Source organism: Pleurodeles waltl, chromosome 6 (genome assembly GCF_031143425.1).
Source record: "Pleurodeles waltl isolate 20211129_DDA chromosome 6, aPleWal1.hap1.20221129, whole genome shotgun sequence".
NCBI lineage: Eukaryota > Metazoa > Chordata > Amphibia > Caudata > Salamandridae > Pleurodeles > Pleurodeles waltl.
This window is the reverse complement of record NC_090445.1, coordinates 850,407,948-850,421,565: the sequence shown is the minus strand read 5'-3', so window position 1 is coordinate 850,421,565 and position 13,618 is coordinate 850,407,948. Positions and strand designations below refer to the sequence as shown.

Genomic DNA, 13,618 nt, shown 5'->3' with positions numbered 1-13,618 from the left:
CAGATCCAGTATGGCACAGTAGAGGAACTGCAGTTGAATAAATCAAAAAAGTATCTGTGAGATTCACACAAAAAACACGAGGTCAGCCTTGTTTGGTTATGCAGAAATGCTTAGCTCTATCGAGGACTTCAGTGTTGAGACCTTCTGCATCCCATTCTCACTGTAACATGGGGTGTAGGTATTAAATGCATTTAAATACATGAGAGCCGTATGGCCAAATTTATAAGATACTTATTGAAACAGGAGGTTCCATCCAACCACCTAAAAAATACTGCTTTCCTTCGCTCGCCCTCAACCTTCCTTTTGCTTATTCCACCAGGATCTAACCGCATTCTAAACCTTTAGCATCAGATATTACAAGTACATTTTCTGTTGTCATGATGGCTATTATAGAAATCCAACCCTATCCACCAGGACCCTGACCATAATGAATTTAGGTGAGGTTATTTTTACTCACTTTCATCTGCAAAAAATAGTTTATCTTGGATTGTATTGGATGACAGATTTGTGGTCAGGTGATCTCTAGCTTGGGGAATGATTGTTGACAATTCTCTCTTCAAAAAAGAATTTCAGATTTTCGTGAAAAAAAGTGATGCCCCCTGGGAAGGAAAAAGTAATGCACATCATGCTGACAACAATCAAATGCGAGGCAAGTGAAAACTTGTGTTCTTATGTAAGGGAAATAGCTCTTAGATAACCTTCTCTTGTGACTCCCAAAATCAAATGGTTGATGCATTCAGCTGCGTGAGTATTACATAAAGTGTGAGCATTTAAACACCGAACATTTCACGCTGGTGGCTGCTGCTAAATATAATTCGTAGGAGCGAGCTCAGCTGCTAATGCATGCACCCGCACGAAGATATAAACCTCCAGTAGATGGCACAGCCCATATTTCAGTAGGCAGAGTGGATCATGGGCACCAACGCACCTGGGAGGAAGAAGTGCGCTGGCAAGGAAAGGGGCAGGGGTGCTAAATGGGTAATCTGAGTGTTACTGTTAAATGGTGAGTTGAGTGGACCTGGAGTGGAGGAAGGGACTCGCCGGCAGTGGTGTCGGGAAGGCGGAGGGGGCTGGGATGTATGGACGAGAGCTGGAGTGCACGGTAGCAGCCCACCCGCTCTTCCTGTGGAAGAAGCTCCTGCTGCTGGCGGTAGTGGGACAGAGAGGCGGGAGAAGCGGACAGAAAAGAGCAGGGTCACACTGTGCAGAGAGAGCACTGCATGGAGCAGGGAACAACTGTCTCTCCGCCGTTGACCAGCGCGCGGGAACCAGCTGGAGGACGGTTGAAGAGAGCGTCGCTTCGGATGAGGGGCTGCGAATATACATTAAGCGACCTCATGAGTTAATCGTGCAATAAAAAATACACGCTCAGAAGTGAAAACAGGGAGGAGGGAAAGAGTGGGGGCTGGGGTGGTGATTCCTGTCTGTGGAAAGCGAGAGGGGTTTACACGGAGGAGCTCCCTGGCAGGCAGATTAATACAGGGAAGGACTGAGTGAAGCAAGCCCCCTTCTCAGCCTGCGTCCCTCCTCCCCGGAGAGTGGAGCGGCTCAGAGCGCGGAGACACCAACGGGCGGGCAGAGAAGCGGGGCTGTCTGTGAGGAGCGGGGTCCGGCTGGAGAGGAGAGCGAATCCTGCCCCTTGCCTGTCTGTGCTGCTCCATTCCTGGGATTGCCAAGGAGATACCGTGCGCTCCGCTTGGAGGGAGACGTATACTGGGTGCATATATAATACACCCTTTGTTTTCATGCTGCCACACACCTCGGAGGGATTATAATTATTTTTTTAGGAGGTGACACCACTTTTTTTTTATTTAAAACCACCTGCGCCTGTGTATCTGCGGCACTATGCGTGGAAAAGGTAGGAAACCAAGCCTTTCTGATTCCAGGGATATGGACGGGTCATATGATCAGCTCACGGGTAAGTCTCATCCCCTGCGAGTGTTTCTGACGTGCTTGTTGGAGAAAGTGCAGCATCCCTTGACAACAAATCGCTGGTCCTTTCACACAGGTGTGTGCCTCGGAGTTCAGGCAGCGGGTAATACTCGGAGCTGGTGGTTAGTCAGCAGACTTCTTCTCCAAGCAGCTACTACTTGGCTTTGCTTTTCTAAACCTCCAAGTGAGCACATTTGTTTTTACATGCTTTGCTTCGCAGACATTACCACCAGACACACACATTCTCGCTGTGAGGGTCTCGTTGGTTGAAAGGTGAGGAGAACGAGCTCTTGTGAAACGCACTGGGTTTGAGAAGTTTTAATGACACGCTCCCGGTGCGTTCACGGCCCACTGATTGGTGCAGGCGCGTGCACCCGCTAATGAGTTGTTGGTGGGTGGACGGAAAGATCCAGACAGACTCGAGAGGGCAGGGCGGCAGTGGGGCTTGGGTCGAACGCACCCCAGGCATTGCCGGGTGGGCGGGTGTCCGTGGGCAGGCCTCACTCCGGGCGGGGAGTCGCAGGTGCGAGTGTCTACGCGCGTACTCTACACCTAGCCGTGGGAGTTTCTTGGTAAAGGTTACCGCAAACCTCCGCTGGAGGGTACTCAGACGGATGATTGGTGGGGTTTGTGTGAGAGAGCGCCAGGTCCACATGCCCGTGTTCTGCTCATTAGACCTGTGGCCGGATTGGCAGGTGCGGGACACTCTGGGAATCTCGGGAAGACCTAGAATGATTATACCATTGCATGCTGAGAGAGCGCCATGTTTCCAGTCATAGGCTGTCATGTTTACAAGTCATTCTTTTCGGCTCTGGGTCAACTGAAGTGAGCGAAGACCACACCTCCCATACTGCACTGGGTGGACAGGGAATGCAGGGCTGGAATTATAGTGTCATGATAGCAAGAGCAAACCTGCCAACCTCAAATGGGACAGGATGAAACATGCTGTCTGTGAGCCCCATATGACAAAGAAATATGGACCATTGTGATCTGTTCCTTCCTCTATATTCTAGAAGAGCACTTTTCAATAGAAACATTGGGAGAATGGCTTAGGACTAGCCCTTATGATAAATCGCTAAGCGCCAACATACAAGACTACCACATCCTACTAGACTAGAGGATGACTGTGGACCAGCGTTGTGGTATGTGATATTAGGTATTAGTGCAGCCCGGTGGAGCACAGTCTTATGTTACTGTGCAATTGTTAGGCGATATTTTTCATATAGCAGAGAGACCTATTGGATGGTCGTGTGGCATGACGAAGTAGTGTTGTGTTTAGTGGTATGATCAGTGCTTTAACTGGGCAGTTACCGTCGGTCTGAGTACCTGCACCTCTTTAATTTGAAAGAGAGAACACATGCACTTCTCAGCACTACTGCATTACATTTAATAGGAGAGTACCTGCACTTCTCAGGAGCAAGCAGGTATTGTGCCTAGTGAGCATTAGAACTATAATTCCATTTAAAGCTCTGGGTCTGACACAGTATTGTGCATTAAGAAATATTGTTGTAGGGTGCAATTGTGCTGTAACCAGGTGGTGTAGGTTGGTCAGTTTAATGGGAGGGTAGCATTGTGTTATGCAGGTATACCAAATGGAAGAGTAGCGTGGTGGCATGTAAGAGTGGTATGGTGGAGCAAGATGGTTTAGTATTATGCTCTAGAGCAGTGAGAGTGTGTGGTAAGTTCGAGCAGGGTGCATCACATAGTGGTGTAAGATTGTGGTATAAGATAGTGACATGGCACAATACGCGGTTATAAGAACCCTCAGTAGCCTGCTAGGAATTGTGGTATGGTATAGTACTGTGGCATAGTAGGATATAACTGTGCCCCACTGGAGAAGAATGTTATTCTGTATGACAAATTAATGTGGCATGGTAGGGTATGGTGACGTAGTATTGTTAGAAAATACTTTTCCATGGTAGATGAATGTAGTGTTGCATGCTCGGCTGCTAACAGGCAGCATAGTGTTTCCTTGTAGTATCACCTTACTACGTGCTGCCTTTTTTTTTCTATCTACAAACCCTCCTTTAGTTAATATTCCAGGCAAAAATAATATTATTATATACAAGCAACAGACCTTGAGATCCCCAAACTTCTTCTTATCAGGTCTCACGTCAACGTCGTTTCTTGAGCCTGGACAGGATATAGTAAGTTTATATGTAGAAAGAAGGCAAGAGATGGTCGGCTGGATATGTAACAACTAACACCCCCACCCCTGAGAGTTTCTAAGACTTTGTAGAGCAAATTATTGGAAGCTTGAGTAGCTTCTCTGAACACCATCCACTTGTACAAAACGTCTGTTTTCAAAATTGAGGTCCTAAAAGTGGACCCCAGGAGCCCGCATCGAGGGGTTCTTGCAGAACCAATCCTATGGTGAATGTGAACCTCCAGGCAGGAGCCGGAGAGGGGATAGCGATTCTATGATTCAGAGTAATGTGATATTATGAAGCTTACTGCTCGATATCCAGGAAGTGCACCGGAACAGGACGCACAAGGGCTTCCAAGCAGTAGAGCTTTAGAAAACTAACACTTTCACTACAGCGACCTAGAGAGCCGTTTCAAATAATCATGAGCAATATCCGTTATTTACGTAAAACTTTCACTTCTTATGTCGCTCAGATGACTCGGTGGCTTTACCGACTGCTTAACTATATATTTGATCTTCAGGTCTCAGGTCCAAATACCCCATGAAACAGCTCTCATCCTTGACAGGGTTTCCTAATACAATATATTCATTAATATAAACAGATATTATTTAAGTGATCAATGAGACTTCAGTTCGTGCTGTGCACAATGTAAATTACATTATTATTATTATCATTATTAGCACCATCAAGTAAAGCTGATTCATGGCCTCTAAATTGGCCAACACATTGATGCACCTGCCTTTGCTTCTCTGCTGAGTCGTTATTTGTAATTTAGTATTGAGTACTCATGTTTATGTCTCTTTGAATTGTGTAGAAACTTTCATTAGGATCCCCCGAGTTCCGTGCATGGCCTGTTCCAGTGATTGGCATGCAGTGGAATGAATGTCTGGCCTCTTTCAGGATAAAAGGATCTTGTTCACCAGTTGTTTCCTTTCATGGATCCTGAGGAAAACCTTTGCTGGCCACATCAGATTCTCTCCATAAAGTAATCCTGGAAAGTCCTGGAACTAGTTTTATAGAGGGGTGGCATTAGTTTTGTTATGAACCATTAGTATTGGAGCATCAAATTAGACACACTGATTTGAAAGGAACGTAATGATATACATCCTAGAAGGAATCCTCCCAAATATCACCATTTATCCCAAACTACACCTAGGTCTTGAATGGAATATTGGGGTTTCTAATAGGGACTTGGTTGCCTCAAGTAAATAATAAAAAATAAAAAAATCTTACTTAGCTTCTCTACGGGAAGAAGCAGCACTGTAAGTCACCAGAGAAGTGTCTGCAATAGAAAACCTAAACCTATACGTGGATTCTATTCAGATCCGAGGACCCCACTGGCTTTCAATACCTCTATTGATATGTATTAGCCTGTGATACCACTAAGGGCATGTCAATGATGCTTTTTTAATTTTTGTAGGGGGTCTTGTTCTGCATGGCTTGTCATCCAAAATTCAACTTCTTAAAAATATTGAAATATCATCTTTCATTTGGGTAGCGTATGCAATGGAGGAGTGGTTTCTGAAGGAGCATGACTTAACCCTCCTGTGCCCCCACTCCAAAAGATCAGCATGTGAATAATGATGCCTTGATGCCTTGTAGAAAAGGAATCGAATAGTATTCCAAATGTCAGTATTACATTTTACCCCACTTGTCAAAATTCCTCCTCCACTGCTCAGCTGAGTAACTTTTAATTACAATGTAATCTTTTTATAAAAATAATTAGCTGACAATGCTGTCTACAAATTCATGTTTTGCTGCTGTCAATAAATGGAACAACCCATAAAAAGGAAGCCATGCCGCAAAGGATAACTTACTCTAACCTTTTACTGTTCTTTCTGCATGATGGAACAAAATACTTTTTTTATTTGATATTATTTTAGGTATGTGATGCAACTGGCGTAAGGAAAACACTGAAAGGCAGGTTATTATGATGGGACAATCATCTTTGGTTAGTTACAGGACTCTGTCATTTCATCAATAATATAATAATTCAAAGACTATGAACATAAATACAGCAACCGAGTAGGGCATTCAAGTGGAGGGATTCATCATATGATGACATGAAGTATTGTATACAATAAGACGTTTTAAAAAAAGTAATAAAGAGCTTGATGTTGCCAGCAGTAAATAAATAACTCCTTAAGTAACCACAGGATTATTGTACAAAATACAAACCAGACTGCAATCAGTGGCAAGAGTAATACAATGAAAGCGAGAAAACAGTTAAAAACAAAGATAAATATCAAAAGGATAAAACCAGTCTAGTGTAACTGTATCTTATGGATACACATCTGAAGACCTAGTACAAGCAGCAACGGGAACTGATTATATGAAGCGTCCTGAGTTTCTTAAGGTTCCTTGTAGGTCTAATGCCAGAAATAAATTATGATTTACCACTAAATGTAGTACAGAAAATAGAATGTATGCCTTTTGATAAAAACTTTGAGATAATTTGCGATAGCACTCTGGCCTCGACACACTTAACCCTGCAAAACTTCTGACGACGTTTCGTAAAACTGTTTTTGTAAGTCAAAATTATGTCAAATCGTCGACAGCACTAGTGATGGATGCAGATTTGCATAGATGTGTACTTCTCCAAACTAACTCAGTGTTCAAGATGTTACAGAAAAGAGGTCGCTACCCCCCACCTTGTCAGATGGCCAAGCCCCTTCCTCGTTGAAAGATGGTTTAGTTATCATCACTGGAAAACAAAAATTGGTAATGCCAATAGGTCTGGTTTTCAAAGAATGCTGCATGGTAATATGAAGCATTACATGGAAATAACGAGGTATTTGTGTTGAAGCAAAGAACTGTAGAATTGTATTGGTATAGGTAAGAGGGCCAGGTGATAATTGGACCTTCAAGACAGACTTAAAAATCCATATAGGTTAAGGACTTCCCTCCTCCCATCTATGCTGCTGCTAGAGAAAAGTAACATGAATTATCTAAGACACTTCAACAGCATTCCAGTGTCATGTGTGTGCCCCTGAAAGTTCAAGCTTACACAGCTGGAAACATAAACAAAATAATTACAAATGCGGGATGGGAAGCACTCCTTTTGTGGAAGCACCCAACTTCTGCCCAATGAAAAGATGGAATCCTGACTCAGTTCAATCATGATTAAAATCTATCCCTGGGAAGAAATAGTCCCTTCTGATTATGGTAATGAAGCCACTCCTCGTATTAAAAAGAAGTGAGGTTCCTCATTATTATTATTTTTTTTACAAAGCAAATGTGTTAAACACGGACTGTTCACACAAGTTAATGTGGACATCTCTTGTGTGTACTGCAATGTTTTTCACAATGATGTCCTCCCCATAAAGACATTTGCTTTGAAATGCTCATTTTTTCACATACGTAAATCAGTTTTATGGTCCTAATCAACATTGTGATCCTCCTTTGCTTTGTTTAAAAAGGGCTAAGTAAAACATGGGGATGCAGGCAAATTACATGTGAGTAAATGGGTAAAAAACAATACTTTCTCTTTCGGAATGAAAAGCATACGTTTAATGCAGCCATTCTGTTACACACTTTTTTTCAGCGTATAATGGTTGCAGAAAAGGTTAAAAATGTTGGCATGATTTGCGGGTCTGCATGTCACTGAGATCCTAGATTAGTGCTGTAGAATGTAGATCTTGTCTGCATTTTGAAGTTTTTCATGCTGTGCCTACTTAAATGTATGTACAGCATTTGTCTCTTTTATCACGTCTTCTATAGCTGGTGCAGTAGTGCAACGATCTTGGGGGGACGGGCACTGAAAAGATCATGGAGCCCCCTCTGGAGTCACTTAGGCCAGGTGCTGTGCTGGGTGACCCCCCCTAGAGCTTCCTCCCCCACCCCACTGTCACAGAGGGGGCTACGGGGGCCTTTGTTACCCCAGCACGCCGCAGTAGATTGTTGATGGAGTTATACGAATGACCTTAATTCTATCTCCCTAAAAGTTTTCCACACAGATAGTGAATGACACAGACGGCAGAAGCTGTGTGGTCTGTGGCTTCAGAAAGAAATGTTTATTTCTAATGCCAGTCGATCATAGTGATGGATAATGTCAATTTGCCTGCTTGGTACTACACATTTCTATCTGACAATCAGAGTATCATGATATACCATTGCAAACCTTTAATAGCTTCTTCTGCATTATGCTGAGTTTTATTTTAGTTTCAAAAGGCAAGCGTTATTTTTCGGTACAGTCTCATCTCATTTTAGATGCGATGACAAACCAGGCCTGTTAATGATGTCAATGTCAGAACCTTATTCAAGGTACATCCCTTCTAGTATGGCAGTTTGTGTCAAATTCATTAGAGAGATTATTTTCTGTGTAAAGTGGGCCATAGGAGCTACTACATTCGATAAGGACAGCATGGCGAATTACCATGGTTTGTCGTCCTGAACTTCCATTTCTGTTTATCTTGCTAGACTTTAGATAATGCTGACCTTCGAGGCATGGCCCCTTTCTGTCTGGAAATCTGTGGTAAGCTTGCAATATTTCCCCTATAACATGAAATATAGCCCCTTCCATTAATGTTGTCATCCCATAGTCTTTAAACAAGTGCATCTGCATTTTTTGATCTGCCAACTCCTATAGTTGTCTGTTTTTCAAGACCATCAGATATTTTCTAGTCCGCCCTTCAAATCTCCCACTGCAAACAAGTTCTCTGCCATTTCAAATTTACTCCACCTTCTGTTCCGTTAACCAGTGAAATATCATGCCCTGTTCTGAGTTTGGGGAATTCTTTTTGCTGGTCTTTGAAATTGGTTAATTAACATTTTCCAAATCGGGAGAGAATATTGACACAGCAATACACAAGACTGCAGTTAAGTTTGCCACCTACCACATAGCAGACCACTGAAGGATGTTAGCACATTTCTACATTCATAGGGATTTAAAAAGAAAATCCTCTGCAGTCGAGCGATATTTTATCACTATAATCATTGTTCTCTTTCATATATACCAGAATGTAACCTTTCTCCCTTTACATTTTGAGTTGTAATTTGCCCGAAAATACTGATTGGTTCGTAGAATCCATCACCTAATTACATCAATGGCTATCGCCGAGCTATTCCTAGAAGCATTAATTGGATACAATTCTCCACATTCATTTCCATTCACTTTTCGTTTGCACTCACTGGCATTGAGTGAACCCAGTCCATATAGGCAACCTTATTCCGCTGTTCTAAAATTGTTGTTGTTCTTTGTTTCCCTTCAGTATATAATCGTTTCTCTCACAAGAGATCATCTCTTTGTCTCTGCCAACTGCTTTCAGGATGGCAGCTGGCGAGCTGGTGCCTCCAGATTAAAAGGGTGGGCTGCAATAATTGTGTTGACAGTTTTGATTTTTTGGACCTGCAAGTGGTGCGATCTTGTTGGTTCCCCTCATAGGTAGTCTTCTTCCTGCTCATCCGCAGCTGGATTCGGAGAGTTCTGCGCCCAGCGTCACCATTCCAAGAGCCTTTCTTCCAGGGACGGCACCTTGTAACGCATATAATACAGAGCAAAATCTATGTCCACCTGAGTTATGTAAAATTGTCTTCCTTTTGCAATTTTGCTCATGCTGTGAATTTGTGTTATTTGTGACCTTTTTTGTCACTAGGCTAATCATAGTGTGCTTCTCTACCCAAAGTCTTATCCTGTTTGTGAAAGGCACACAAGTCCTTCCTAAACTAATGAAAATAGATTCATACATTCTTGGGTTGGTCAGCGATCCTCTTACTGCTAAGTGAAGAACAATCACCTCTGGGATGCCAGCGGCTTTTAAATGTGGAAACATAAAAGGGGCCTGGCAACAAAGTCAGCATTTTAATAAGCCAAGGTATTACAGACAGCAAAAATAGTTAACTGAAGATGTAGGTGAAAGTCCAAGAAAACAAGTAAAACACGGGTTACTCTTTAATTGAGTTTTAGGGTGCAGGTAACATATACTGTAGGCTGTAGTGAGTGATTCCTTCGAGAGCAATAGGTCTTCTCAGCTCAGCCCACTGACTTGGGGTTCTCACTGTTACTGTAGGTATTCTCCAAGGGATGGTACACGCAGCACATCCAGATGATGCTGTCGACACCACAGGAAGATGCATTGTCACACCACATGCCAGGTCATCACAAACAGGGCTTCTGGAAAGAGTGGGACAGATGACACCAACTGTGCAAATTAGAATAAGAGCCAAAAGTTTACCTCAGCTTTCCGCAGCCCACCACTGCGACTCTCACCACCACCCAACTGAAGCTAGCTATTGGGAAATGAAAGAAACACATTGCAGAACGCAAAGTCTGTAATCCCTCCACCTCTCACAACCCTACCCTCTGGTCTTAAATCAGACATCACAATTAGATCCTACCATAATGAACTTCCTGCTGGAATGAATCAATAATATTATTTTGCCTTTGTCATGTGATGTGTAGAAGTTCAGAAGGTGAGTAGGCCTGAAGTGTCGTCTTTTAGAAATGTGAGTAGCAAATATAATGATCCAGCGATGGCCATGTGGTTAAAGCATTGGGGAGGATGTCCATGCTCTGTGGCTACGGTGTACCTTAGTTCTTGTCCTCACTGATAAAGCATAGAACGCCAGCAGAAGCAATTAAAGGTCATGTTTTAACAGCTAGTTGTAGGGTCCATGATATAAACATTGTTTTATGAATCACCATGCAATTATTGTGTATTTGTTATATATATATATATTTATATATATATATATAATAATAAAGTAACCGAACTCTGTGCTCAGGTATACTAATATTAAATTTAGTCTGATGATACTGTCGGCCAAGGTAAAACATCACAATATAGGCTCCTTCCCTGGGCATGTCCAAAGAAGGTCCTTAAGGATTGCTAAATTCAGTAAGCGACACAGCGTGTCTACAAGGGCACACCTATTTAGTCCCACTCAAGGCAATGAAACAAGTGTTGGTGCCGTTTCAGCGCTCTCTGACCTGGAACCTTCCCTTGTGAAAGAGAGGCCAAAGCTTTTTGTCTACAAGGGATGCTGCATGTTTCGGAGGTGGCAAGCATGGCTGAATGTATTAATGTGCCTTATCGTATACTGCAAATGTGGCTTACATTTTGCTGTCCTGGCTTTACTCAAGAGTAATTAATTGGAATCAATTTGATACACTTTTTCTTTGTGATGTAGCACATCAGTCCTGCCGGCGAGGAGAATGAAAGGCAGGGGACAAGGTTATGCTATCCGTTGTACTTGAGAAGTGATGGAGAGGTGGATTTTTTTATACTGAAAAAAAGTGTTTTGTGATGCCAAGTCATTGTGGCTCAGAAAGCGTGATTAGTGGCATTTAATGAGTTGCCAATCTTTAGAATATGTTGTGACAGGCATCATTGATATGGTTTAAGGTATTGCAAAGCCACCACTGCCTGCCAAGAGGCCTGTATCTGAGATGCGCAAGGAGGTGGAATTGAGTCTTTAGGAATTATATTTCCAGAAGAAATTGGACAGCCGTTTTTGGTCAGGGTTCTGATTTACTGCTGCTAGATTCTCTTTCATTTGTCAAAAGGGGCTTCTTTGATATTGATTGGTTCACACACATTTGAATAGGTTTATGAATACAGCTGTGGGGTAGAATGGTGTTGAACAGAGATGCTTCTGCCTGGGTTTTTGAGATGGTAGATAAAATTGCTTGATTTGAGAACAAACTTCCTGTTTTTTTCCCCAGTGAAAATATGAAAACAATGTGATGATGTGACACATACATAAGGAGCCGTGAGCTTAACATACTTTCTACAACGTATTTCTTTTGTTTCCACTCATTGTAAACTGTTACACTTTTCCCAACCAACACAACAGGCAGGTTGCTGTGACATATACAGACAGGGCAGTAGCCACGAGGGGGGGGGGGGGGCGTGGGGGAAGGGGAGAAGAGAGGGCTTGTCTATGTTTTCCTCGCCCCCCCAAATGACCCTGGAAGACTTTCTTGGAATAAATAACTATTTCTGGTTGCATTTCACCTTCACTGTTTGATTTTTTTTCTGTTCCTGGGAACAGCAGAGAAAGATTTATGAAACTCACATGTCTAGTTCATGTCACACATGTAACAGAGGAAAGCAAAAAGGTAAGGAAGCTGTAGGCTTTGGTCTGAACAATAAACTCTTGACAATATCAATAGACCAGAGTATTTTTTAATAGTAATAAACAGTTATGCTTAGATATGTTTTTAAAATTAATTTCATAACATCACATGCTTGAAAAATACATGCGTGTTGCAACATTTAGCTTGACTGCTTGAGTTCTAATCCTGGCTTCTCTATTGCACTTCATTGTTTCTCAGTTCTTCACTGTATTGAAACGTGCCACATTTCTTATTTCAGAGAGCAGATAGAGCTCTTATCAGAACTCACTTTGGGCTTGTAAGTTCTACTTGCATGTTCATATATCTAGGCTTAAAAATCCTTTACAAATTTTGTACTTCACGGAAATTTGGACCTGTACGGACCACTGCCTAATCTTACAAAATGAAACTTAAACATTTCATTTTTTTTTTTTAAACACATCCCATTTTCCTTTAAGAAAACGGGCTGCATGTTTTCTTAAAAATATAAAAAAGATTGCTTTATTTAAAGGCAGTCACAGACATAGAGGTCATGTGATGGCAGCAAATCCTAGTGTGTCGCAAATTGCGACCTACCTCATTAATATGTATGATGTAGGTGTATTTGTAACCCATTAGGAATTGCTAATGAAACTCAAAAGAGTACTTCTGGAAGTTTTTCTTTTAAAGTCATAAATCTGCAACCATGCAAGGTGTTAAACCTGAAAACATAGATTTCTGCATTTTTAAAGTCACAGGCCCATACAGAGCTTAGAAAGTGATTAACATGTAGTGCTAGTTACATATTGGAATGTATGTTACTTGCTGGCAATCTCAACTTTAAAGGCCACGTATTGGAGGTTTATGCAAATTCTACCACAGTACCTCTTCCCCTACCTTTTATTCCTCGGTATATATTGAGCACACCGATGAGCATCATGGGGTGCTAACTTTACAGCTTTTTAAGTCTTAAAGGAACAGTACTCATGCTTCCACGCTCTTATAATTTTAATGCATCAGTACTTCAAAGCCTAACTGTTTACACTTTCAGTGGGAGATAAGCCAAATTTCTTGAAAAGGAGAGTAGAACCATTACTCTGCAAACTTCTTTCATTTGGTGCTGTAATGCCTTTAATAGCACTTCCGTCAGTGCTTTAAGTGATAAGGTATTATCAGGTAGTCAATAGCTGCACTACTTTAATTTGGAAGGGATGGTACTGCCACTTCTCAACACTGCTCCAATGCTTTTAATGGGAGAGTGGCAGTAGTGCACAGGAATAAACGGGTACTCTGGAACAAGGAGTACAAGTACGGCTACATTACCATTTCAAGTACTACTGACTTCCCCCAAAAATGGGTTGCAATACTGTTAATCATAGAGTACTAACACTAACTGGCATTTCCAGATGAAAGGCTGCAAATTGAATTTGCACAGCCTTTATTTCCCTCTCACCTTTCAAATTATGCATGATAAACAAGAGTTTCAGTGTCAACAGACTATAAT

The 13,618-nt window shown here is 42.1% G+C and overlaps 1 protein-coding gene across 1 annotated transcript in view; it reads left to right on the top strand.

Annotated features, from left to right (window-relative positions):
• The first annotated feature begins 888 nt into the window (after positions 1-888).
• KCNIP2 (potassium voltage-gated channel interacting protein 2) overlaps positions 889-13,618 on the top strand; it is a 1,298,474-nt gene continuing 1,285,744 nt past the window's right edge. Inside the window, exon 1 of the mRNA XM_069239572.1 lies at positions 889-1,918. Coding sequence (XP_069095673.1) covers positions 1,846-1,918 — 73 coding nt within the window. The 5' untranslated portion in view covers positions 889-1,845. The remainder of the gene's footprint in view (positions 1,919-13,618) is intronic.